We start from the raw sequence: 26,327 nt of genomic DNA, 5'->3' as shown, positions 1-26,327 counted from the left end.
TTTCTGTTGTCATCGGTGCAGAAGGGTAGAGCCAGGGTGTGAAAGTGGGAAAAGTGAGAAAAACAAATTGGGAGAAAGAACAGAGCAATTAAAGTATTTGTGACAGACAAGAGACCAACAGCCAGATAGATAATTTGCCTCCAAGGAGACGGAGAGGAGGGATGGAAGGGGAAAGGGAGAGGGAGAGACGCTGATGAGTCTCGATGCCCCGACAAATTGAGATACACATTTTATTTTTAATCTGTAATTTTCCAGAAAATAACGAGGAGGAAGTTAATGAGATGGAAATCCAGCCTGCCGCCGGCCTGCTTGCCCGCCGCAAGATTTCTTTTTTTTAATCTTTCTTAAGGCCGAGATAATTAGAATGCGAAGCGATAATGAGGATTGAGCTAATTGTTGAAACGTATGGATCGCTTAAAAAGTGAAATGGGGGGCAAAAACTTACTTGGGTTTTTTTTTCCTGAGTGGTCAATTTTTTTTTATTTCCCTGGGCGATTTGCTTCTTTTCTGATCCCCCTGTATTTATATATAGCTGCTTGAGACAGCAGTGTGGCATCTCAATATGTGTCCCCGAATAGCTACTATTATATGTTTGAGGTAACGTGATACAGAAGAGGCTTTTCTCTGCTTTCCATTACCGTGCAGGTCAAGCCTATCCCTTCATCCACCCTGCTGCAGTAAAGCCACTTACTCCTGGCAAGGGTCACACTACGCTGGAGCCTGTCCAAGCACGGGGCACAAGGCAGGACCAGCCATCACACGCACATGGGGACGATATAAAGATACAGTTTTACATGCCTAGCATGTCTTCAGGCAGTGGGAGGAGGCTTAAGTATCCAGAATAACAGAAAAAGTGGACCTGTGGAGAACATACAGACTCCACAAGGAAGGCATGGCAACAGGGATCTGAACTCAGCTACATTGCTGCTGCAGCTCCAGTCAGCATGGCCCCTTGAACTGTTATTATCGGTGCTATTCCAGTTTTTATTTTCACTGTAATAAAAACGAATAAGGAAACTCAAAAGGCAAATGGCTTGTTCCCGTTCCCTGAGCTTTTCATCTGAACCACATGTTTCTATAGAATACAAATGCATTTGATCACAAAATATCCGGGCCTCCTCTACTAAGGAAGAAAACCCCCCTTTTGTGGAAATGGAATGGAATCTAATAGAGCATCCACAGACGAGCAGTCGGCGAAGTGGAGCCCACAGCGAGTGCTTCCGAAAGGGGGGAGGGGTTTCATAAACATTTGTGTGCCATCTTTTGACACTGTCATCTGGGTTTTCTCAAGGGCTGTCTGAAAAAGGGGATCTGAGCCCTCTAGTGGGCTTCTCTCAGAGTTTCGGGTGAAAAGGCTAATGACTGCCAGGGCCGAGTGGCTGAGGAGGCGGGCTGTCGTAAACAGCTTGCGACCCCAAATGGCTGGGTAGGATTAGTGCCCCATGCTGGAGGATTGCAATTCAGTTTTTCAAGGTCCTTCAATCTTCTGAAACGCTGTCATGTCTGAGTCACTGAATGTAGTCCGGCTTTTTAACAGCAGGCAGTCTGTAATACTGCTGAAGCATCTCTTCAAAAATACTGAATCAGGGAGGCCTGGGGAGCATTCCTCGTGTTGAGCTGTGATTTGGAGTGAGGTTGTTATTTATTGGCCACTCAGGTTTCATTTTCTGTTTTTCCCCTGCATTTGTTTCATTGTAGGTCTCCAGGTGCTGGGTGTGGGCTTCCCTGCTATTTCAGCTGGGTGTTACAAATTTCTCAATTAATTTTTATTAAAGCGAATGTATCATCACCTTAGGTAACCATGTGTTGGGCTGAAACAAGGAGCTCAAGGACAGATATAAACCCAGTCAGTCGAGTGAAAGACCCTTTGAAGTCAGAAACACATATTGAAGATTTCAGTGTTGAGTGACTCTCTGCTTTAAAGCTGACTTCGGACTAATTAAATGAACCACTAAAAGAGGCAAAGGCACAGTTATGGCCAGCACAGTATCTCACTAGCCACAGTAATGGTTATAAACCTTTTGGCTTGTTTTCTGCTCTCGGATACTAAAATGGGTTTTGAGGATGACGCCTCATTCGCAGTTTCTCTCTTCCTCTCTCCCATATCCCAACTCCTCGTAGGACCTGCTGCAGAACTCCGCCCCTTCCATGACAACGGTCTCCAGCTCCGTCAATCCCTCGGGGATTGTGGTCCCAGCCAGCGCTCTGCAGCAGGGCAATGTCGCCATGACAACCATCAACTCACAAGTCGTATCAGGTGGGGGCCTGTCCCACAGGCAACAGGACTTAAGTTGCCTGTCTGCCTGTTGTTCTCAAGGGAATGCAGAGGAGCTCTCTAAAAGACATAGATGAGTTCTAAACTATTTAAATATTCCCCCAATGGCCTCATAAATGATGCAAGCCGTTTATGTTAGCTACACTGTTGCCTGTTGCTCCCAGGAATATGGCTGTTCAAACCAGATCTGTTCCACATTTGACCACCAAGGTGCTAAAACAACATTTCCTCGTGGAATCGTTTTCAGATGTCTGGAGCAAGTACTATCGAACAAGCTCAAATCAATGTGCTAAACCATTAACTGAAAGGTACAGTATATAGGGATATGCAATAACAAACTGCCACTGTCAATACATGAGTAACTGCACAGCTTCTGTGGACCTAGAGATAAATAATCCTTACGGCACCTCCAGTCTCAAATAATTGAGTTACCACAGGCTTCGCACATTTGAGGACATCACATTCTATTGACAGAACTTTTTGTGAAACAAGCGAAAACCAGTAAAGGAGCCGCTAATTTCCCGTTTTATTCAGAAAAAGCCTGAGGAGTAAATAACCGCCATAGATGCGGTTTGGAAATTCCGCGAGTGTCGCAGGATTTCGGGTGGCCCTATTAATCCTGCCTTCCTTCGCAAAGCGCATTCATTCCCGAAACCCGTTTCTCAGCTCGTAGCCCGGGCTGGGTAATGTACCGCTCGAGACAAGGTCAGCCTTCACAGAAACCACCTTCTACACTATTCATATCCCTGGACGGCATTGCACATTTCAGTATGGCAGTGTTGCGCCCAGTTGTTTGTTTGTTTTTTCTCCTCTGGCTCTGTACGTTCTCCTTTCTGACTCTGCCTTCCGTTACTGCTTTGTTTCTTTCAGGGGGGACCTTGTACCAGCCAGTGACCATGGTGACGTCACAAGGGCAGGTGCTCACCCAGGCTCTTCCCCAGGGAACCATCCAAATCCAGAATGCGCAGGTGAGAGGAAGATGAACCTCGCTGGGGAGGGCGGGAATCTTCAAGCCAGCTGCTCCCAGTGTCTGGCGCACCGGGCCAACGCTGTGGAGACCATGACGCCCAAGGCCAGCTGTTTTAAAGAACAAGCCCGTGAAGTTTCACAGCCCCTCAAGTTAGTGCGTTCTGGGAAACAATTGGAAAGGTGCCTTCTGAGCTCCTCCCTTCAAGGAAATTCAAAGGGCTGCGAATTCACCTGCTAGGAAGGAGAAAAAAAAAGACCCAATAGAAAGTAAAACAAAAGTAAAACTCTTTACTGTGATCCACCATAGTGAAAGCAGAGTAAAATGCCGTAAAGCATGGTGAAATCATAGTAAAAGACTGGTGAAGCACAGGAATAATGCATGCTGTAAAAGCTATCTTTCAAACACGATGCCAACAACAGGGAAGCAAAGTAAACTCAGTGTTCAGGGGTTGAAAAACCTGAAAACAACTGCCTAGATATCATGCTGGCCCCTGGGGTTAAACGTTCGGAAGGGAAGACGTAATCACATTTGAAGCCTTCGCTGGGGAAGACGTCCAGCGAGGAGGGGCGCCGGCGCAGAAAGGTTGACCACTTCAACCTACAATTTCAGGGCGGAAAGCAGGGGAGGGGGGGGGGAGGGACGCTGTATTAAGCAATCAGCACAGCTGGCAGGTGATCCTGCGTTTGACAGACAGCACTGAGCCCTGCGAGTACCCCGGGACCCAGCCAAGGCTGCGGAATACAAGCGGGCTGGGAATAGGGGCTGTGCCCGCGGCCCTGTCCCTGACAAGGGCCTGGTAATGATACCCCTGCTTCACGCTGCCAATTAGCTCAGCCTGCTTCCTGGAACGCTCAATCCCCGCGTTGGGGCGCGGGGAGCAGCATCCACATGACTCGCAGCTGCCATGGTGACGAGGACTTAGTTTTTTATTATTTATTTTCGGCTCAGCGGGGAGCTCTTTTTTAAGACGCCTGTTTGTTCTCCGAATTGAATTAATTTGCGTTGATTTATTTATTTATTTCCCTGTGCGGTGCACTCATGCACTAACTGCAGACGTTTGGTTGTGGCTGCTGAGCTTATTTTGTTTTTTCAAAGGTTTTCTTTCTATTTTTTTTCTTCATTCATCCGAGGCGCAGTAAGATTCTTATACGTGTGTTTACATAAAGATGATATAAAGAGCCTCTGCGAGGCAAATAGTATTCGTGAACAGGACTATCTGTAAAGCTGTCTCTGTATTTATGCATGTGGTGATTGATTCGATGGTGTTGGAGATATTTTGACTATTTGACCGTTCGTGACTGACTGGGGCACACTGGAGTGACTATGCCTGTTGCATAAGTACTAAATAACTGACCAGACCCAGGTGATTTAACATGTTCAACAAGCATGTTGAAATCCACAGATAGGAACCAAAATGCCAATAATCACTTATCAAGACAACAACACCTCAGTGCCATCCCTGTGCTGGAGGCTACATCAGCATACTCTACTGTTTCTCACTGTCTGGGGTGACCACAGCCAGAAATATCTAACCGTGACATCATTGACACTGTCCATCAATGATTAGCTCATCAGACTAGGTCTCAGACCGACACTCGAAGCCTTTCACACTGTGGCCAGTGCACATTGGGACAAGGCAGCCGAACAGCTGATCAGTAATCAGTTGTAGGCTTGATGACCACACAGGGGTCCAGTACTAACAAGTGTTGATTGATGCAACAGAATAAGGTCGTGTGAGCCTCAACACTGGTGGACACAGGAAGCAGTGGAGTCAACTCTTTAGCGATGTCCTGGGTGTTTGTGTAGACCACACTGATGGACATCAGCGTACCGCAGATATGCATTATTGTATGCTAATTGTCGTATTGGAGAGATCAGTTGATGGGGCACTAGTGTGATGGTCTGGGCGGGAGTATCTAGTCTCTCCAGCACTCCTCTAGTAGTGTCCGATGGCGACTTGCCTAGAAAGCACCGCTGCGGTCCTGGGACCTCACCTGCTGCCCTTCCTGTGGGCTCATCCTGACATGTCCACTTCCCCGCAGGACAGTGCATGTCCTCATTGTGCTCACCGGACAGGGGCTTCCTCACAAGATTAGGATGTGATTTAAGCCCCATTGAACGGAATGAGCTAGAATGAGACGTGTCATCATCGATTGCCGAAAGAGCCACGAGCAGGGGTCTGCGCATGTCCAGGCTCAATGGCAGCTTGTATTGCTTCAGGCACTGGCCACACGCTCTGCTTAGCCTGGGCCTTTCACAGCAGAGCCCCTGTTAATCTGCCCTGTTGGCGACACTTTTTTATTGGCATAAAGCATTTACCTGGGTTATCTCTGCTCCATAAAATGTCAGGGCAGCTGCTACAGGAAACCTTTTCTTTCTTTTTCTTCAGAACCTTGTTATTTTGCAGTTGTCATTAATGTCTCTTTGGTGCTTAATGTGCAGTATATTCAGCTATAAAGGAAATACCCATAATGTGCATGCTTCTCAGATATACCAGAATGTTCCAGGTGAATTGTCCTTTTCTTTAAACATTTACTATAAACATAAAGTTTCTATAAACATTAAGGCCTGAGATTCCAGTAAGACCCTTGTGCCAAATACATACAAATATTGTCTTGGCGGCTTTGATACACACGCACACAAATTAAATTCCACTGTGAATTACATATTTTATCAAACATCATAGGTGCTTTTTAAGAAATGCGTGCATGCAGTATTTTAATTCAATATTCTGCCCACAAAAAAACAAACAAAAAAAAAACAGTTGTCTCTACACACTGTGACACTACACACCTCTGTTCTGTATATTTCAGGGCATGAACTGGCAGTCTTGTGAAAACCCTAGTCAGTTATGCTAAAGGCTTTGAAAAGAATTTTACGGGATCTTATAGGATCTCTGTAATTGGCAAAGCATTGGGGCAGGTTTGATCGACCTGTCCCCTGCTGGGATAATCCATCTCTGGATTTTATTACTGCAGTGCTGCAGAATCCCTCTGGATAGCAACCTGCATCTACCTTTGAAGACCCAGTGAAAAGGTGGTAAAAATAGGCTCTTCACAAATTCCTGGGGAATACTCCGGGACCTTATAATGCTCAAAGAAAAACAAGCTAGCTTATCCCAGCAGGGTTTGTACACTGCTCGTAAAATCAGTCCTTTATTTTCCTCGTTAAAATAGATCAGTCTGAACGTCTGGAAACGGAAATAGATTAAAACCACGCATTTGAAAACTGCTAGCTAACCTTTGATCTGACACAGAGTTGATCAAAATGTAAATCCTGTGCCAAAAACCTGCTCTGAAAACCTCCCCCCCCAAAAAAAAAGCCCAGCAGCACCGTGACGAATCCGAATGTATACATACCGTAGTAAAGACCGGAAGGGTTTGGAGCCGTTTGTGCTATTCTTAGGCAGCCACAGCAAACAAACTTGGATTCACGGGGAAAAAAAGAGAAGTTGTTATTGCTTGAAACTGGCAGTACGCCATGCAGTTTGTTTCTTTTGTAGGTGTTCCAAAACCGTAGAGTTGATCTTGTTTTTATTTTTGAAGCTCTTGCAGCAGTGGGAAAGGTGTGTTGCTATGGCGATAGAAGGCCGCGTTGCCCGAGAAATGAAAAGCCGCCTCATTTTTGTGCTGGAAGGTCCTTGTCGCCATGGCAATGCTGACTTACCCCCCCCCCCCATCCACCCACCCCCCTTGTCGTGTCCCCCTCCAAGGTGAACCTGGACCTTTCGTCCCTCCTGGACAACGACGATAAGAAGTCGAAGAACAAGCGAGGGGTCCTTCCGAAGCACGCCACCAACATCATGCGGTCATGGCTCTTTCAGCACCTCATGGTGAGGGCGGGCAGGGGGCTGGGGGAGCGGGAGTTTGAGAGAGTCCTTCCCCGGGTTGGTGGAGTCTGAGGGGGAGAAGCAACGGCAGGCGATTAGACAGCAAAAAGTGCCCCGATGTTGTTCACAAGCTTCTTAAGTGAACGCCCATGTGCTGTAAGAACAACAGAGAGCTTACAAACAGGAGCAGGCCGTTCAGCTCGCCTGACCCATGAGGTGGGTAGTGGCTGGTTGATCTGAGGATCTCAAGCAGCCTTTTTTCTTTGAAAGAAACCGGGGTATTGCCTTTGACGGCGTGGCTGAAGGGCTTGTTTCAGTCTCCCACAACCCCCTCGTTTCAAGAGTGCCCGTTTCCACGTCTCTTCCAGTTCACGGCACAGTTGGCGCGTGTTACAGGAGGATAATGTAAGTGATATAAATGGCACGAAAGAAGTACTACAGTACAGTATGTAGTTTTGTAACTGTTTTTCTTTTCTTTAGCTATTGAAGAAAAGCTTGGTGTTTAGTTTACTGTTGAATTTATTCACTATTATGTTAAACCTTTTAATGTTAGAGTCAGCATGGCTAAAGAGTTTAAGGTATTTTTATGTAGCCCTTTCCTGTGCTTAATAAAAGAAAACATACATAGTCTACTACAAACATATGCTTTTTGGACCTTTTAAAGGTCATTTTTAATTTTTATTTATTTTTTTATAACTTCTAACATGTGTTTGGGCTGTTTTCTCCCCTGTGGAGAAACTGGGCGGATTGCCCATCTCATTCATTTACTGTGATGTGGGAAATATGCCCTCACAGGGCATGCAAAGTCCTTTTGCTTTTTGGTTCTCACAACAGCACAACTGGGAGAGAGAAATATCCCAGCCATCCATTTCCTTACCACTTTATCCCATGCTGGTGAGCCTATCCTGGCAAGCACCAACCCGGAACACCACTGCAGGGCAGGGCACACACAGACACCGACACAGACACGCATGTCAGGGCCATTCTCCCCAGAAGCCAATTACCCTACCGGTATGTTTTTGGACTGTGGGAGGAAACTGGAGCACAGGGAGGAAAGAAACTCACGTGAACAGGGGGAGAACATGCAAACTCCACGCAGGCAGTAGTCTGGAGTTGAACCCAGGGCCCCAGCACTACGAGGCAGCAATGCTGACTGAAGTGCATCGGTGCCGGCCAAGAATAATATTGCAAACAGTATAGTGGGAAATGTCCAATGGAAATGAGGGAGAATTTAGGAAGACTAACTTTTGGTTTCTTCCCAAAAAGATGGAGAAGATGAACCAATGTTACTTGGGAGGTTCACTGAGCGAACAAGCAGCAGATTTATTCCTCTTTCATCCCTCTGCAGCACCCTTACCCCACAGAGGACGAGAAGCGACAGATCGCAGCACAAACCAATCTAACCTTACTGCAGGTCAACAACTGGTAAGTAAATCGGTTTCGTATGATTTTAAATACCAGTAAACACTGGTTGAGTTGCTCCGTTTGTGGCAGTATATAAAGATATTTTAATTGCATGCCAGGTACCTGGTAGTCTTATCAAAGACCAGACTCCTGGTCAGTGCTGGGATGAGAGACCTTCAGGGAAAACCGGGTTGTCGCGGTCGGCATTGGCAGGCCAGTGGATGGTGCTATTCCATCTGGACCACAGTTTCCAAAAATCAGCTACCCCAGTATGGTCACTGTGCACACTGAACTGTAGGAGGCGCCACCCCTCTGAGTAATTAAACCAGTGTCCTGACTCTTCTCTTCAGTCGCCCTAAATAGAACATTTTAGCAGATTTAAATCTGGTGGATTTGCACTTGTAAATTCATTTGCAGTGAAAAGTGAACTAGGCTTAAGACCAACCTGAGTTTCTGGGTGGTGTAGCAGCCCCCAGTTTATAATTTTATTACTGGGCTTTCCAAATTCTAGCACTATGTGTTTGGATGGATGTAAAGTCTGAGAGACCTATGGAAGTTTCCTTGGTGAAGACACATAGAGTCCAAGACACATTTTTGGCAGGGCTAGGCTGCAAGAATCACAATGTATTGCAATGTATTACAGCAGCTAGAATAAGGCAAATCCAAAAACATCAATCCTAAAACAAGCATTTCTACCACTATTACAATTATATGTTTCCTAAAATAGTACATACATGTAGTTTTATTATGTGTGAATATTGAATAGATTAATATTTGGTGAGTTCTGGATAAAAGTGTATGGCCATGCTGGTATTGTAATGTTGATTGTACTGTTGATGTTTGTTCTTATTTAGTTATTAGTCTGTGTAGATGTTAATCACATAAGAAGGTTGAAAAACCTCTTTGTAAGCACGCCAGTGGCACAAATGGAAAGGTTTTCACAGCTTAAAAAAATTATAGTACCTCACAACACTATAAATGGCAGTTCAAGTAGCTGTGTTGGCACAGTTGAACTTTTCTGTTTCCATTCAGAGACTTTGGGCTCCATCTGCTGGTGACTTAAATTTCTGACCATTATTGTCTCCTTGCTTACTGCTCATACACTTTCTTAAACTACAATAATCCAGTCACTGGCTTTAATCAAGGTAGTGATTACTGTAAGCAGAGGAAGTCAAGTGACCTCTGTTGGCTCCCCAGAGGTCATGTGACCTTTGCACGTGCCGCGTCCCAGAGGTCGCGTGACCTCTGTTGTGTCAATAAAAATGAAAAAACAATCCTTCAAATGCTGAGTCTTAAAAAAATTAAACACCACACAAAACACTGCAGATGTAGGGCACTAGCCTCTGCACTGAGGCAGTCAGGAAGACCACTGATTCACTGGCACTTGGAGAATCAGTCAGAAACAGCAAACCCAGCACGATACCCAGTACAGAGAAGTGATTCCCGAGCATTTCCAAAACCATCACTTTTAGCTTCTGAGACGGACTCCTGACTGTCTTTTTAAGGGGAATCGGGGACAAAATTTCTCCAACAAGACTAACAGAGGCAAAAAAAAACAAAACAGGCTTCCAGCTGGTGAGCTTGAGAGGCGTGAAAGAAGCCGCACGAAGAGAGCGCCCCTGTCTGTTCTGTGGGTGTCCTGTCGAGCCCATCCCATGTCCTCTGTGCCGGCAGGTTCATCAACGCCCGGAGACGGATCCTGCAGCCCATGCTGGACGCCAGCAACCCGGACCCGGCTCCCAAGGCCAAGAAGATGAAGTCCCAGCACAGGCCCACGCAGCGCTTCTGGCCGGACTCCATCGTGGCCGGGGTCCTCCAGCCACACGGGGCGCACTCCGCCAACAGCACCGATGGTAAAGGACGCGGCGGGGCCTGAGCAGTCCTGTGGGTTTTTCCCATGGTCCTGTGCGAGCTTCCCACATGATCCCCATGCATTCCCACGGCCTGACTCCAGTTATTGCACCTCGTACGGTTCCCTTTCATGCTTTAGAGTAAGACGAGAAAGTAAGCATTCAGTATTCAATTTAGTATACAATATTTAGTTTCTATACTATTTAGTATTATTCATTTCGTTCGTACAATATTTAATAACACACAGACAGACACACTCACACCAGGGCTAGTCCTTCCATAAGAAAATGTGTGTCTTTGGACCTTGGGAGGAAACCAGAGCACCCAGAGGAAACCCACACGAACCCAGGGAGAACATGCAGACTCCACACAGACAGCACCCCAGGGCCAGGACTGAGACAGGGGCCCCAGAGCTGCAGGGCATCAGTGCTGACCCTTGAGCCACCATGCTGCCCTAAACCCTTGTCTATAACAGCTAAACCTGTGTGTTCTTTTCTTCTAGATTTCAGTGCAGCTCATGTGTTTTTCTGTGCCCCAGGCTCCCTGGCCATGGACAGCCTGCAGCCCCTGTCCTCGGACTCGGCCACGCTGGCCATGCAGCAGGCCATGCTGGGGGGTGGCGGGGAGGACTCCCTGGACGGCACGGAAGAGGAGGAGGAGGAGGAGGAGGAGGAGGAGGAGGAGGAAGAGGAGGAGATGGAGGAGGAGGAAGGGGAGGGAGGCAGGCAGCTGCACACCACCAGCGTGGGAGACCTGGGCTTGGAGCACAGCGAGGCCCTGGAGTGAAGCACCCCTCCGCACATCCCCGCGGCCCTACCCGCGGCCACAGCACTCTCGTCTCACTGGGCAAACCGCACCGGGCCAGTGGCCAGCCTCGGGACTGGCGCAGCTTCTCAGCAACACAAAAAAAGAAACTACGCAAACCTGAGACTCACATTTGCAAGTGTAAAGGGATGCATGTCTGGAATGCTAATCATTTTCTGTACGCCCCCCCACGAAAGACTTACCGTGTGTTGATATGCCCTCTGTGATGATGGTAACACGTAGATGAACATAAACATCTTTTCAGTTTAACAGCCATTATGGCAGAAAGAAATTCCATATTCCGATTAAACATAACCTTCATTATAGATATTGAACCCTAAAATCATGTTTTTTTATGAATTTACCACATATATGAGCCACTGTTTACATTTTTCCAAATAGATATACTGTAGATAAACCTGTTTTTTTTTTAAATATATATGTCGGTTCTCTGGATCATAATGTCAAGATTAATTCATTAATCTCAGGTTAACTTCTGAGCTTGGGTATTAATCCTTCGAGGGCATTTCAGACACATGGATGCACACATTGCACAAATCCCAGGGGCTGTTATGCTCACGGCACGACTGATCACCGTTTTAGCGTTATCCTCAACGAAATTCAAATGCATAACGAAAAAGAAAAAAAAAACATGCCCCTTTGAGCTTCTGGTTCGGGTTAGGGTTTGGTCTTCAAGAGGCATAATCTCCACGGATATTCTCACACTGCTTTTATTTTTTATGAAGAATCATGGAGGCCAAGGCCCTTTTTTTAAAAAAAACCTCATGGATTGGGAAACAAAATATTCTTCAAACAAATCACACATCACTAGAAAACCCATAGAAGCCACTAGGAGTGCGGGCTGCTTTTCTGCTGGTGTCCTGCGAATCGTCGAGTAAATCTCAAGTCAAGAAGCCACGCAGATCAAGTGAACCCAAGAGCAAGATTTTTTTTTTTTTTTTAAGTTATTTTTCCCCTTTCTTACCCTCGCCCCTGAACAACCTTCTTCTCCTGTTTCAAGCTCTTCATCAGCTTGTTTTTAAAAAGTGAATACGGCACAAGAAGCTTTTGGTCTGCACTTTTGTCTGCAGCGGTGAACAAGAAACAGACAATGAAAACACAGCGCTACTGCTTCCTCCTGCAGAACAAGGACATCCAAATTTGCTGGATAACATTTAAAAAGATTTAAATAGGATTTTTTTTTTAAAAAGGGATTGTATTGACGGACGTGCAGTACTGTAACAAGGGATGTGAAAACTGACAAATCTGAACCGAAAGTCACAGACATTGAAATGTTTCTCCTTGTTCACACTGAGGATTTACAAACTGTGAAGGACATTTTTGCCTTTTTTTGTGCAACACGAACAAATATTGTGTTTTTCTTTTATAAAAAAAAATATTCTCCGTTCTTGAATGTTCATGGAACTGTTCATTGTGAAGTCTGTTTCTCATTACTGTTTTATTTATCTTTTCGCTTGCTCTCCCTTTCTTCTGTCAGGTCGAAAAATGGAGAAACTCCATTTTTATTTTGTTTGTACACATTGCTGACATAATCTATGGTGTTTCAATAGAATGTTTTTAATAATTAAAAACAAAGTTGGACCTATTAGTTTAAAGTTTTTTTTCTCAAGTTACCTAAACAGACTATACTTTACCAAATGACAAATGTCTGATGTTGTGCTCCATGGCTAGTTTGCTTTATGTGCTTCAGACCAAGAAATAAATTGCCATCTCCTACTGCCCTTAAAGGACTGAGTAAATGTACAAGCAAAGCACTGTGTATTATTCATACATAACATAATACAGATAGAAGAGTGAAGAATGATTTAATGTGGCTACACATGCAACCCCTCAGTAGCACAGGACCCTGCTTAAAATGTCTTTAATACTCAAGCTTGTCCTGCTTTCTGTTCTATTGCTGTATGACCTGCTGGCAGCCTGAGTTAAGGAGAACACGGTTGTGCAGGCACAACAACGCAGTTTAATGGCAGCAAAATATCTGCAGCTTCATTAAGGATGGAAACTTCCTAGATCTATTTAAACTAGACTGTTACTGAGCACTGCCCGCACTGTGGACCAGATGCTGTGATATTTAATAATGCTGTTGAAATAAAATAAAAAAACACAAGAAGAGGTCATTTTGCATTTCAGGGCTTCTTCTGGCTCCTAGAAGCTTGTTGAGTCCTCAACTTCATCTAGCCAGCTCTTGGATAATCCATACAGGTCAAGGGTCACAATGCATGTCTTTAATCATGTAGATCTTTAGTACAGTATCCATGATCTGCAGTGTTTTTACTCCATTACAAGCAAATAGTGAAACAAAAGACAAATTCGTAAACCGCTATAGTATAGGAACTTAACCTCTACAACAAGGATTAACAGTACTGCTGTGGTGTAATGTGACTCTCCAGTGATGGGTATTGTTTTTTGGGGGGACTACCTGTTGTTGCACATTGGCAGTTTAAAGAACATTTGATAAAAGGCAAGATATAAACATCAAGGTGACAGCAGGTGATGTGAGGCGATGCTCATAGCTCATTTCAGGTTGAACCACACACAGCTGGAAGTTCTTGTGCTCACTTTACCAGTAAAAAAAGCAAGTCGAGGAACGAAGTTCACTTTATTTTTTGTTTAGCCAGACTGGCTAGGTGCGGCCTTTAATTTAAAGAGATATGGATGTGTAAAACAACCGTAAAGCCACTAAATGAAGGCAGTGCAGAGCGTGTTCAAACATGTTCAGCCTGTCCTGAATAGAAATAAATAAGTTTCATTCAGAAACATTTACGTGAGATGAGATCATATTGTTCACAGTGCCTGGTGACATAGCTAGGCACGTAGAACTTTCTAAAAGAAAAACTTGACACGTTATGATTCAGAGAGCACAAGGCCCGTGTCAAAGGGTTTTACCTCACTGCGTTTACTGTTCATTTTCTAGATGTTAAAATAATGAAATGGCAGGGCTTCTTCATACTAAACTGTGTTCAAGGAGTCAAGTAGCAATCCCAGTACTCAGGACACCATGGAATCAAAGAATCACTTTTGACATCTTATCAGGAAGAGCCACTGTCTAAGCAGTGGGTTTCCCCTGCATGCTCATGGGAATCTGAGCGGTGATATTCTCACATTTCTCTATCTGCTCCTGCACCCGTTTTCAGTCCTGGGACACAGTCCTGGGACACAGTCCGTGTGCATGACTTTTTCCAAGCAAGCTGCTCCAGCCCGGCCTCCTTGGATCTCTGGAGATACAGCAGCCTCCTCGCCGGAGTGGCTGAGCTGCCCCCCCTTCTTCCTCAGCCTGTCCTGGTCACGCCCGGCCTCCACCCTCGGTCCTGCCGCCGGCACCCACCCCTTCCCCGTTCACCCGTTCCTGGGAATGAGAAAGAAAATGAGGAGAGGCAGGTCCCCCCGCTGCTACCTTCTTCCTGCTGACCTCCGTCTCCCTGTCCAGCCACACTAGTTTGCTCTCCGCTCCGCCGGCAGCTGAATCCGCCGTAAGTCCCACTTCTCTTTTCCCCTTCGCTGCCGGGCGTCCTCTCCGCTAGCCGTAGACCCCAGCGACGTCTCGTCTGGCCTCGTTCCCTCCCGCGCGTCCATCCTCTGTCCACAGGAGCCCACTCGGCTGCTGAAGGGTGCGCTGTGCCCAGGTGGACCCCAGCTCCGTCTGCGCTGAGTCTGGGCTCTTCTCTCACACTCCTCACCACCTCAGGGGCTTTCTCAACACACGCACTGACCCCTGCTGGGATATGCGCGTCATTCCTCCATCTGCGCCCTCACTTAGCTTCTTGGCCTATTCTTCATCTGTAACATCTCGACAGCACCACCACCATCTTCGCGTTTCTAGAATGGCGTTTCTAGAATGGTAAACCTCTCACTTTACACGGGCCCTGGTCCTTCCACCCTCTTGAGTGGAAAATCGCTTGCAGGTCCAGTATGTCAGAGTCCTCTGCAGTGTTTTACACACTTTACCCTTTCAGCACTGCAGACTCTGTCCTTATCCACTCAGGCATACATCTGCAGTGCACATTCAAATAGGAGCTCTTTAAATCTCTGCCTATGAAAACTTTTTCCAGATATCTCACCTGAACTTTCATGCAGATCACTGTTCTCCAGTGCAGTCCTAGTCCTGGAGGACCACAAACTGACTGGTTTTAATTCTAGCTGAGCTCAAGCACCTATTTGAACACTCAATTGAACTAATACGTTGCCTGAATTGGAATATTTGCATTTCTTTTTCGGGGATTTTATATCGCTCGTGAAATTCAGCTGTTAAGAGGCAGACTTCAACATGTTTTAGAGCTGAAAACCAATCAAACAGTTCAAATCAGTCCTATTATTGAGGTCAGCTTGGGGTTTGGATCAGGAACTGAGAGCTTGTCTCGAACAGAAACCAGAAGGTCACCTCCAGGACCAGGACTGGGCACTACATGCTTTCCACAAGTCAGTCTCTGCAAACAGTCCTCCAGCACCAAACTCGAAAAAAAAAAAAACTCGAAATAAATAAATTAATAGATTATGTGATTTTTTAAAATATATTTATTATAGATTAATGTGATTATCTCTTGTTATGGATTCATTGTATTGCTGCCTCAGTCCTTGCACGTTTGATATATTCACTTAGCAAAATAATGTTGGATTGGTTAAAAATGATATTTTTGGCATAAGAAATATCTGCACCACTAGTAATGATTGAATGTATTAATATATTTTAAAGTTTTAATATGAATATTTAAGAGCGATATTTGTACAATATTGTTTTAGAATATTCAGTATGTTCATTTAATTTTTTTCCATTTTTGCTGTCTGTTTTCTTTGGCAAGATACCCAGTTCAGACAAAAATGAAGGACATTTTAAAAAGATGTGATTAAAACAAGACGGTCATCAAAGAGACCACTTCTTGGCGTCGACGCCCCACAAATCACAATTACAGATGCAGCTTAACCTCTGTGGCTTTCTTCAGTTTTTAACATTGCAGAATAGGCTCATGAAACTGTTACGAGCAGCCCATCTTCCTCTCTGATCTTCACCTCCTCAAGTCTCATTAAAGCTTCCTGTGCCCCTTCACAGGGATCTGTACTCTTTCATGCTCTGTACTACTGTACTTATTAAGCTTCACTGCACAATTCAACAACAGACTCTGACATGTCCATGGAACCTCAAGAGTCTTTGTATATGCGCCGTCATTAACACAATCAGCATTAATCATTCATGTCTTTTCGTGTGCTGAGCTCTTCCTCGTCACCTTTTTTGCAAGCAGTGCTAAAGAAATTCTGCACCGCAGTGGAATTTTCAAAGTCAGGGCTATCCAAAACTGGTCTTTGACTGCCGTGGTCCGGCTTATTTTTGTTGTTTTCATCTGATCCCTTGATTACATAATAGTTTGAAAATACAACCAAACTAGATATGGAGTAGTTGATGATTTAAGGAAACTAAATAGCCCTGTTGATTTCTTCAGGTCTGCATGCTGGATAGTCTCTTCTTAGCTTCTACATAATCTTTACTGGTCAGGAACCCAGCGTGTTTATACTGTAGATTCAAAATTTCCAATTATTCTCTCTATTAATACCCTCGACTTTGGAAAGGTCATGGGCTAACACGCTGCTGTTGATGCTCATGCTATTGCAGGAGTGATGAAGATAATGTTTTGCTTTGCAGGTACTGTAAGTAACAGACTTACATATTTCATACCTGGGAGAACAAGTAACTGATCTACTGCTTTTAAAACCTCGTGTTCCAAAGCCTTGACAGCATAACTGTCATCAAATGAAGAAGCCAGTGCAACTCTCACTGTCTCCCAAGTCACAGAAGTTGCTGTTAGGAGTCTGCGATAACCTGGCTGGCTCAAACCTACTCAAGCCCAGTGCTGCTCAGCCTGCTGTAGTGTAGTGTACTGTAGTGTGCTTATTTGGTCTTCTTTTAATGAGTTATTAATCTGGACTGAACTTGTAGTCTATTGCGAACAGAATGCAAAAACAAACGTTTCAGAAAGTTCCTATTTCATATAAGCCTTATAATAGCTATGTTCAGCCGCAGTAAGACATACTTTTTTTAAATGTACAGTATGTTTTATCCTGCTGTAGGCTGTGTGCTGCCGTTTGGCATCTTGAAACTTGGGACCCCTGGTCTCAACACACTGATTCAGTGCCCAGACTTGAACTAGTGATGCAGAGCCTGTGCTTTTAACAAAACGCCTTTGCTAATTATGCGATCTGGGAGGCTGAGGCGTTTTGGGAAGATTGTGTCACCTCTTCCCCGTCCGTGAGGTCTCGCCCTAATCAAGCAGTATCGCCCTTGATTTCCAGGGTTGCTGTGGTGAAGGCCAGGGAATGGCACCAGGATTTAAAAGGGTGGAGATGCTCGGACAGGCAGTAGTGTGGGTCTTGAACCAACGCGCAGCGCAGCAGCACCGAAATAGCTGCGGCGGGGCCCCGCTGTAATCGGCCAAGCAAATCTCAGCACCAGGTTTGCCCGAGGCCCGGGCCACAGTTTATAAATAGGAGCCTGGATTACAGACCCCAGAAAAGCCACAGGTCCCCCCCCTGCTGTTTGAAGTGGGTGGGTGTTGCTACACTGATGAGCCGCGTTCAGGCCCTGGTCCACTCGCGTGCCTGTGTCCCCCTAGTCCCCGCGCTGTCTGTCTCGGATCAGGCAGGCTGTTATTATTCTCGGTCCCTGCCCAAAACGGCCTGTCATTTCGGAGGCACTTCCCCGTGGTACTTAAAGGTCTCGCCAGTAGCGCTCTCGTCTTCACTGCCTCTCTGCTGACTGGACTGAGGTTCTGCAGTTGCTGCTGTAAGCCAGGACGTCTCAAGGTACCTTCTGTCTCTTCACGGCGCTTGAACACCTTTACCTGTCGCACGCCAGCGGGGTCCCTGCTCAAACCAGGACTAATCCTACCCACCCGCACCAGGGCCAACGGTCTCTTTCGATGAGCTCATAAGCCAGCCGCTTCATTTTCAATCGGACGTGTGTATAAAAACGGATGATTCTCAGAAACCGTAGGTTTTTTTCTTTGCAAAAGGATTGCAGCGCTGGCTGCATGTTGTTGGCAATTGCATGCAGTGTTGCTTCAAACAATGCGAAACAAAACAACAGATATTCATGTTATTATAAGCCTATTTGTGAAAGTGGGGAATGAGGCGTTGAACCTGATGAATCTACTGTATATACAGGAGAGGCTTTTATCTGACAAGGTTTCAGTTGTACGGTAGATTCCCAAGGCAGATGTGGAGATTTCTAGACATACAATCTGTGGTCACGTCTTTGCTTTAATCCCTCGTTCTCATGGTCACCTCTCTTGCTTCCGATTTTATTTGTGTTCACATACTGTGTAAGTATCTTTTAGAGAATATAGTCTGTATTTTTAGTTTATGGGAATGTTATTACTCATGATAATGGAATCTGTGTTTGACGAGTTTTCTGAAAATTCCAAAATACACATAATGCCTCCTTTGTTTACAATCCTTATATTTCAATTGGCTTTTAAATGTATGAATGTATTTATATTTGTAACTGTGCAAACACAACAATGGCATCTCGCATAATTCTACAATATTAGCCTTTACTGTCAATGGTAAGTGTCATCATAAAGTTGAAGCATAGATTGGGTGATGATTTATGTTATTTTCTTTAAATGTAAGTGTTTTAAAATCAAATTAAGTGTAGTCAGAAATTTTGAATATCAGTAAGTAGCTTACTTAATATTTTAGGAAGGAGAAAATTAAGCCAAGATCCAAAAAAAGTCAATTTAATTTGCATTCAAACAAAGTAATAAACTTGGTACAAAGCCACAAGGTTTCTTAATTACTTATTAGGAGTAGCTAATCTAAAAATTAAAATATGCCTTTTGTCCAGTGTTAGTTCACACCATGTGCATGCAAGTTCCATCCACACCCTGGTAGTCGAGATATTTTCAAATAATGACTTTTAAGGTTGACATGGGACCCTCAAGAAACTTTTTTTCCGCATTGTTGACTGAGCTAAATTTTAGGAGCCTCCCATTAAAAAAAACAACATATTACACGAGAAGCAAGAGCAGTTTGAACATGAAATGTTTTCCATTAGGTTCGGCAGTATTTGGGACCAGCCCTGTGTTTTAGGTAAGACTGCTCTCATCCAGGGGCTTGAGCATTCCCCCTGACCCACGGGTCGGTAGGCGTGAGTCGTGGAGATCGCTCTAACCAGGGAAGGTTATGGAAATCTCCCACCAGGAGAAGTCTATTCATTTGACGCTGGTCAGTGAGTGAATTAACAGAGGTTAGCACTCTATCACTATCTAGGAAACAGAATATCATGCAGTAAGTGATGTAACAAGGTTACTATATGAGTGCAACCTTTTTAATCCTACTACACTGCAGGACTTCACACCATCAGGGCAGCCTTCATTACCAAACCCACAGCCAACTAGCACGGCAGTATGGGCATTCTGGGAAGGGAGGACTAGTCTGGACAGGCTGGCGAGAGCAGCACAGGTCAATAACCAGGAAAGCTTTTCTTTTGCTTGCAGGTATTATTTCGGGTTACACAATCCTCTCTGAATGGGTCTTTCAGGGCAATGCGTTAGCAAGGGGGGCTAGGTCCTGGGTTCAACTCCACCTGGATGCAATCTGTGTGGAGTCTGCGTGTTCCCCACGGAGCCCAACACTTTGGCCCTGGCTTGCCTCCGGCGTAAAACAGGTTCCCTCTCTCGGTCTCACGGGCTCCCTCCTCTCCCTCCCCGCAGGCCATCCCACCTGCCGCCAAGATGTCCATCGCCAACGCGGCGGCGCAGGCCATGCTCTCCGACTCCCTGGTCATGGAGGGGGGCGCGGACTCCCGGCTGCGGGCCCTGGCCCTGGAGCTGCCCCTGGACCGCGTCATCAAGTTCGTGTCGGTGGGGCTGCCCCTCCTGCTGGTGTCCATGGGCTTCGCCCGCGAGATCTCCACAGGTCAGCGGGCCCTCCCGTGTCGGCCGCTCCGCTCGCGGTGACCTCAGGGCGGTCAGACCGCGCTCGGCCGGCTCGTAAACACTCTCGTGAAACAATACTTCTCTTTGGAAACCCCTTCTGCAGCTTTCAGAGGACGGCGGACAGCTAAGCCTGTGCTGACTTGTATCGGAGCTCCCAGCTGCCCCGGAGGTTCATTACCGCTGGTTCTCAGTGGGCAGGAATCATGGGTGGCACAGGGGCCCGTCAGCTTCATCGCCTGTGTGCCGTTCACCTACAGCGCAGCCGTGCGAATTAGGATGTTGCATAACTGGAACAGTACTGGCTAACTCATTGGAAAACTTTAAACTGACCCTTTAAAGTGGCACCCTCAGCAATTCAGAAAACCAAGGCCCAGTCTACTGCCCTTGTACTTGTTTATATATAACAGGCTCCGTCTGGTCAGAAATCACTAGCTTCCCTTCAGAGCTTTCTAATGGGTAGCAGCTTTGGGAAATGCTAACATGCTACATAAGCATGTCTCAGAAGAATAACGCTGTTTTGTATTTAAGTCCACTTCACTTAAAGGTTTTTAGTTTTTTTTTTCCAGGAGACCTTTTCCAGTTCAAAGGCAGTAATTCAATTCATACAGTGACCAAATTATTTAAAGAAACTGGTAAAAAATAATCAGCAAAACATCCACTGCAAGTTAATTGCACTGTTTGAAAAAGCCTCCCTTCTATCTTTACAATATTGGTGACTAGATGGAAGAATCATTTGGATTTTTCATTGCTGAATTCATATGAGGCTAATCGTAATTGGAGCTGCTCTTATCCCAGTTCACACATCTTACAGATTTATTAATTCTTCACTGTAGTGTGCTTATTTGGTCTTCTTTTAATGAGTTATTAATCTGGACTGAACTTGTAGTCTATTGCGAACAGAATGCAAAAACAAACGTTTCAGAAAGTTCCTATTTCATATAAGCCTTATAATAGCTATGTTCAGCCGCAGTAAGACATACTTTTTTTAAATGTACAGTATGTTTTATTTTTAGAACGTATATTAAGTGGGTTTAATTGTAAGCTACAGTACGCAAGCAAAAATCTGTTATGCTTTTAATAGCTGTGGGTGGGGTCCCTTGGCTCCTACTGTATGCAGATTATGGGTTGAGTTAAATTCTTGGAAAGGGCAGTGAATTTTAAGACGTCCATGAAAAGAAAGAACTCGCATTTAGCATCTTGAAGTGTACCGTGCGCTCTGACATCACTGGTGCTGAAAATCGGGAGAGTAAAGACTCCTTTTGAGTCTGCCTTCTCCACAGGCTGAACTGCGGAGTGTTGTTCACTCTGTGGAAAGGGTGAGAGGGTGAGAGGGTAATGATTTCAGTCAGGACTGATTGCTGATCACCCTCCCACCCAGGTTACCACCTGTTTCATAAACCTCCCTCAGGAAGATGCCTTGAGGCAAACCTTGCTTAAACTTTGCTTAAGCAGGAGTCCTAGTTACACGTGCACTGTGTTAATGATGTCTCTTAGTCTTGTTTGTGTACGGTTTGTGTAGAAGGTTTTTACAGCACCAGGTACATCAGAGTCAATTCCTTGCACATGATATGTACTTGGCAAATAAAGGTGATTCTCTTTGCAAGTCAGCAGCCCCACTACAAGAGCAGCTCTCTGGTAGGGTGTAGCCACTGTTTCAGTGGTTTCACGATTCGCAACTCATAAAGTTGACAGAGGCCATAAAGAGAGCCATGCCTTAAAATCAACGTACAGAGGCACCACCGCGTCTTACCACTTTTCCATAACTTATGTGTTTACCCGACCACATGCACTGCCATAAAAATATCCCAAAAGTTTAGTTTGTAAAGTGCAAATACTCTGAGCTCCTGTGCTTTTTGAGGTAGGACAAAAATGTTCTCAGTCTCACAAGTGCCAAGTTTGGGAATACTTCACCCCTTTAACACATCTGTCTTTGCAGGCCCACAGATCAGCTGTTTCCCGCCTCACAACTTCACCTCGAAGCAGTCGGCCTATGTGGACACCTACTGCTGGGACTCCCTGATGCATCACGAGTTTGACAGCAGTGGGAATTTCGAGGAGCGTTCACTGTGGGTGCACAAAGTAAGCGCATCGTTCCCAGGTCAACGCACGCTGCTCCGCCCCTTACACTCCACAACAGAAAGAAAACTTGGTTTTTGTTAGACAATTCGAGATTTTTTGTCATATACTGGCTGCGGGGGTATGGAACATGTTCCCTAGCCACATTGCTGGATGCCCAATCCCTGGCTTCTTCCAAGACACAACTCCGTGGATCGATTCACTAATACTCAGTGCCTCCTCTCATTTGTAAGCTTTCTTATGATTTTACACTCAAAGTTGTTCATCCAGATTTCATACTTGGCAGTTTTGTTTTGTGAGGAATCCAGGCCAAATTGCGAGACATAAATTATAGAGCAGCGTGGATATTCTGGCTACCTGACAGTCTAGTGTCGGTTCTTGACTGTAATTGCACTGCTACACCACCAGCTAAAAGCTGGCTCCACGAAGCCGGACAATGACAAAAACCTTACAATCCCTATGTAATAAGAGGCATGGTTGTGCTTTATATAAATGATATGCAGCTTGGGGTAAACCTAAAATAGCAGTGTTATTGAGACGGTTTTGTATTATTATTGTTTCTTCTGGTGGTGCAAGCCAAGCCTTTGGCCAGGGTCTCCTCTGGGAGTGAAAACTGGACACACCTGACTCAGTTCCCTGATTAGGGTCCTGTGTGACTGGAATGCCCCTGGAAGGGAAAGAGCTCATTTGATTGGTCCAGGGGGTAACTCCACATTCCACAGGATTTACTATTGGGTTGTATTAGTACCAGGTGTGCAGACTGTAGGTAATGGTATGTGTCTTAAGTGATTGCAGTGCTGGAAGAGAGAGAGAGGGGAAGGATGGACTTTGGGTTTACTGTAGGGAGTCTAGATGGCACAGGAAATGATAATGGACTCTTGTGGTTTAACATCAGAAGCCAGCCTGTAGTCCTAATTCCAGTGGATTTGAGAGTGATCTAGAAGAAACTGGCAAGTATTTGATTTGGAGTGGATTTAACTAGATTGATTCACACAGAGTGAATTTAGTTTTTCTATGTAGACTTGGATATAAACTGAATCCTCCATAGACTCTGCAGAGTAGTGGTGGTGATAGTTGGGAACTGGGTGCCTAAAGGGTTAGGCCAAGGGTGGTGCACCAGTAGGGACATAGAGGTTCCTATTTAAGGGGCAGCCTGACCAGTTATTGGGGGGGCTGAGCCCAGTTCAGTGTCAGGGGCGCCCCTGGATGTGTTGGAAACAGCAGAAAGAGAAAGCAGTGGGTCAGGAAACCGGCTGTTCTGGCTCCTCCAGTGGATTACAGAGGACTAGAAGAAGTGGGTCTGTGTGAGATGAAGAGGAACAGAAGATATTTCATTTAATACCTCATCTGTATATTTTAGGAGCCAAGAGGGGCTGTGAAAGCCTCTTAAAAGGGACAGACAGCCAAAACAGTCTGCAACAGATATGCCCTAAGTCTTATATTGTGGCCAGGGAGTCAGCATTCACCATATTTCTATATTGCCAACTGCTTAGCTTTTTTTCATTATGCTAGGAACAAGAATCAAGGGTACATAAGCTTTAACATTTGTATGTGCTTTTGGAAAAGCAGGGCACCCTTTGTAAAGGAGTGGTGTTATGTCATGGCCATAGCAATTCCTCACATTACTCTCGCTCACAGATGTTCCCCTACTCCCTTCTGGTGATGGCGGTGATGATGTACCTGCCTGCTCTGTTCTGGAGGTTCCTGGTGATGCCCAGCCTGGGTTCAGACCTGCTCTTCATCATCGACGAGCTCGACAAGTCCTACAACCGCTCGGTGCGGTTGGCCCAATGCATCCTGGAGCTGCGTCAGAACACGCCGGATCACCTGAACTTCGAGGCTGAGCTGCAGAGGTAATGGTTTTGTGAAGGAAGGGCAGGTGGCTTGGTGGTAAAGGAGTTCCTGTTGGTGTAGCTGTGCTGGAAGGTGAGCAAGAGTTAAGCAAGTCCCCCTGGTGAAAACTGTTTATTCTTGTGCCAGGTTCAAATGATCCTCCATCTCCTATGAGCTGAGGATTTAAGCTTTATTTAGGGAAAGACTAAGGCGGCTATTAACCTACTGATGTTCCCAGGTGATCAGAACTTGTTCCGCATGAAGAAAACCTTAAGACGGGTCTCATGTTCTCACATCTGGGGAAGTAGCATGAAACAAGCCATTTGTGGAACATCTTTAATCCCAGGTTAGAAAAATCAAGACCATTAAAGAGGATCAACCCAACTACACTCCTTTGTCTAAACCTCTGGTCACATTTTAGGTTAAAAACTGCTTTGTTCATAACAACAAAAAAACTAGTCGGATGGAAAATCACTTTTTTTTAAGTGTAATTCTGACTTTAAAACTTGTTACTCTTTGTGTTTCCCGGTTTGAATATGGTGTGTGCCCTTAGGGCCGAGATTACCCTGACGATTTTTCTGAACCCCCTCCCACAGGGCAAAGAGAGAACGTTACTTTGAGTATCCCCTGCTGGAGCGCTACCTGCAGTGCAAGCAGCGCTCCTGCTTCCTGGTGAGCATGCTGTTCCTGCGCAGCCTCCTGCTGCTGGTCTTCATCTCGGCCTCCTGCCTCTACCTCGTCTACTTCCACCTGTCGGCCTTCCTCCAGGACGAGTTCAGCTGCTTCGTGAAGACGGGCCTCTTGCGGGACGAGCCCTGGGTCCCCGAGCTGGTGCAGTGCAAGCTGACGGGGCTCCTGGTGTTCCAGGCCGTCAGCGTGGCCAACGGGGCCGTGTACGTCCTCCTGGTCCCCATGATCCTCTTCGGCCTGCTGCGCCTCTTCTGCTGGGACCGGAGCTTCCTGTCCGTCTACGAGGTCCTCCCCGCCCTGGGCCTCCTCCACGGCCGGAAACTGGGCTGCCCCCTCAGCGACCTCAATGTCATCCTCCTCTTCCTGCGGGCCAACGTCTCCCAGCTGCGATCTTACGGGCGCCTGCGGGCTGTCGGCACTCTGACGCCCATGTTGCCCACGAGAGGCAAAAAGCCCAAGAAGGGGGCAGGTGAAAGCAAGGAGGAGGAGGAGGAGGCGGCAGAGGAACGAGAGGAGAGGGAAGAGGAAGCTCGGGAGGCCAGGGAGGAAGGAGAGCATACCCTGGTTGACATCATGGGTGTCCTGGCAGGATCTGAAGGAGGCAAAGCGAACGGCACAGAACAGAAACCTCTGCCTGATGACCATCTGGGTCTGGGTACTGTAGTGTTTCTTTACGTGATCAAGCGCGTTATACTACTGATCATCTTTATCATTATAATATGGGATGTGCAAAAAATAATCAAGTAAAACATTTTATTCCCATCCATCCGATTCATTGATTTGTGGCGCTATAACGGTTAGAAAAATTCCTAACCACCAACGCTATTTTAATGACCTCTAACCAATTTCTAGAAGCAGAAAAATGTTTTGAGACGAACGGGGATCTTCCTTCTCAAGTTTAACGTGTCACCACCGTAAATTACCTGACATTTGCATCCTAGTAAAGAAGTACCCAAGTTTTCCTCCACTAGGAACATTGTCGGTTCAGGTTGTTGAGGGGGGGTTTGCATGGGTGTTGACGTTCCAAATTTTAATTCTAAAAGAGGCTAAAAAGGAAAGAGTAGGTAAGTGGCTCAACTTGGACCATTAGCCTTCAGACCCCTAACTCCCCTCTCCGTCTCTCCACAGAGCTCTCTAACCACCAGGGGTACCATGAGTTGAAGGAGACACCATCTTGTAGTTATGCCTAAAGCGCCCAACAGTGGATTGAACCAGCAGGGCTTCTAGGTGAAGCTCAGAAAGGTGCCAGCATCCATTTTTATTGATAAACTTTCTTTATACCCACGCACAAAAAGCAAATCAAAATAAACTGTGTGATTTTTAAACACTGGTGCCATAATCCCAATTCATGTTGGGTGCAAGGGATTTTTTTTCCCCAAGGAGAAAGCCTCCCTTAGAATTAAAACTGGTTTGTTTTGTTGTTGTTTTTTTTTTTTTTTCCCCTCATACGATTTTAATACGCTGTTTTGTGTTTAAAAGTATTTGTGCACATTTGCTGACGCATAGAGAGTTTAAGACTGTACTGAAGCTTTTGCAGATGTAACATTCTAAATAAAAAAAAAAACTTTAAACCATAACTTTAACCTGCTGTGATTTTAAGGGAAGTGGCAACGCGTACAAAAAAATTAAAAGAAACTGTAGTGTGGGGGG

General features: G+C 45.6%; 2 protein-coding genes across 7 annotated transcripts in view; both read left to right on the top strand.

The window, feature by feature from the left end:
• pknox2 (pbx/knotted 1 homeobox 2) overlaps nucleotides 1-12,739 on the top strand; it is an 84,459-nt gene extending 71,720 nt beyond the window's left edge. For 3 of the 5 annotated variants that reach the window (XM_088619943.1, XM_088619940.1, XM_088619941.1), the window contains 6 exons: nucleotides 2,122-2,257; nucleotides 3,146-3,243; nucleotides 6,958-7,077; nucleotides 8,423-8,499; nucleotides 10,153-10,331; nucleotides 10,832-12,739. In XM_088619943.1, coding sequence (XP_088476069.1) covers nucleotides 2,122-2,257; nucleotides 3,146-3,243; nucleotides 6,958-7,077; nucleotides 8,423-8,499; nucleotides 10,153-10,331; nucleotides 10,832-11,115 — 894 coding nt within the window. In that variant the 3' untranslated portion in view covers nucleotides 11,116-12,739. The remainder of the gene's footprint in view (nucleotides 1-2,121; nucleotides 2,258-3,145; nucleotides 3,244-6,957; nucleotides 7,078-8,422; nucleotides 8,500-10,152; nucleotides 10,332-10,831) is intronic. The other 2 variants (XM_088619944.1, XM_088619942.1) reach the window with 1 other exon arrangement.
• A 5,100-nt stretch (nucleotides 12,740-17,839) lies between these two features.
• On the top strand, nucleotides 17,840-26,254 carry panx3 (pannexin 3). Of its 2 annotated transcripts, XM_088619946.1 has the most exons (6): nucleotides 17,840-17,943; nucleotides 19,854-20,058; nucleotides 22,015-22,157; nucleotides 23,793-24,007; nucleotides 24,584-25,332; nucleotides 25,806-26,254. In XM_088619946.1, the coding sequence occupies exons 2-6, from the start codon at nucleotides 19,875-19,877 to the stop codon at nucleotides 25,865-25,867; spliced, it is 1,353 nt and encodes a 450-aa protein (XP_088476072.1). In that variant the 5' UTR covers nucleotides 17,840-17,943; nucleotides 19,854-19,874; the 3' UTR covers nucleotides 25,868-26,254. The 2 variants fall into 2 exon arrangements, with proteins under 2 accessions (XP_088476072.1, XP_088476071.1); XM_088619945.1 differs by having other exon boundaries at nucleotides 24,584-26,254.
• The last annotated feature ends 73 nt before the right edge of the window (nucleotides 26,255-26,327 follow it).

Source organism: Lepisosteus platostomus, chromosome 25, assembly GCF_059453375.1.
Source record: "Lepisosteus platostomus isolate fLepPlt1 chromosome 25, fLepPlt1.hap1, whole genome shotgun sequence".
In the NCBI taxonomy this organism is placed as follows: Eukaryota; Metazoa; Chordata; class Actinopteri; order Semionotiformes; family Lepisosteidae; genus Lepisosteus; species Lepisosteus platostomus.
This window is presented reverse-complemented; position numbering and strand designations above follow the sequence as displayed.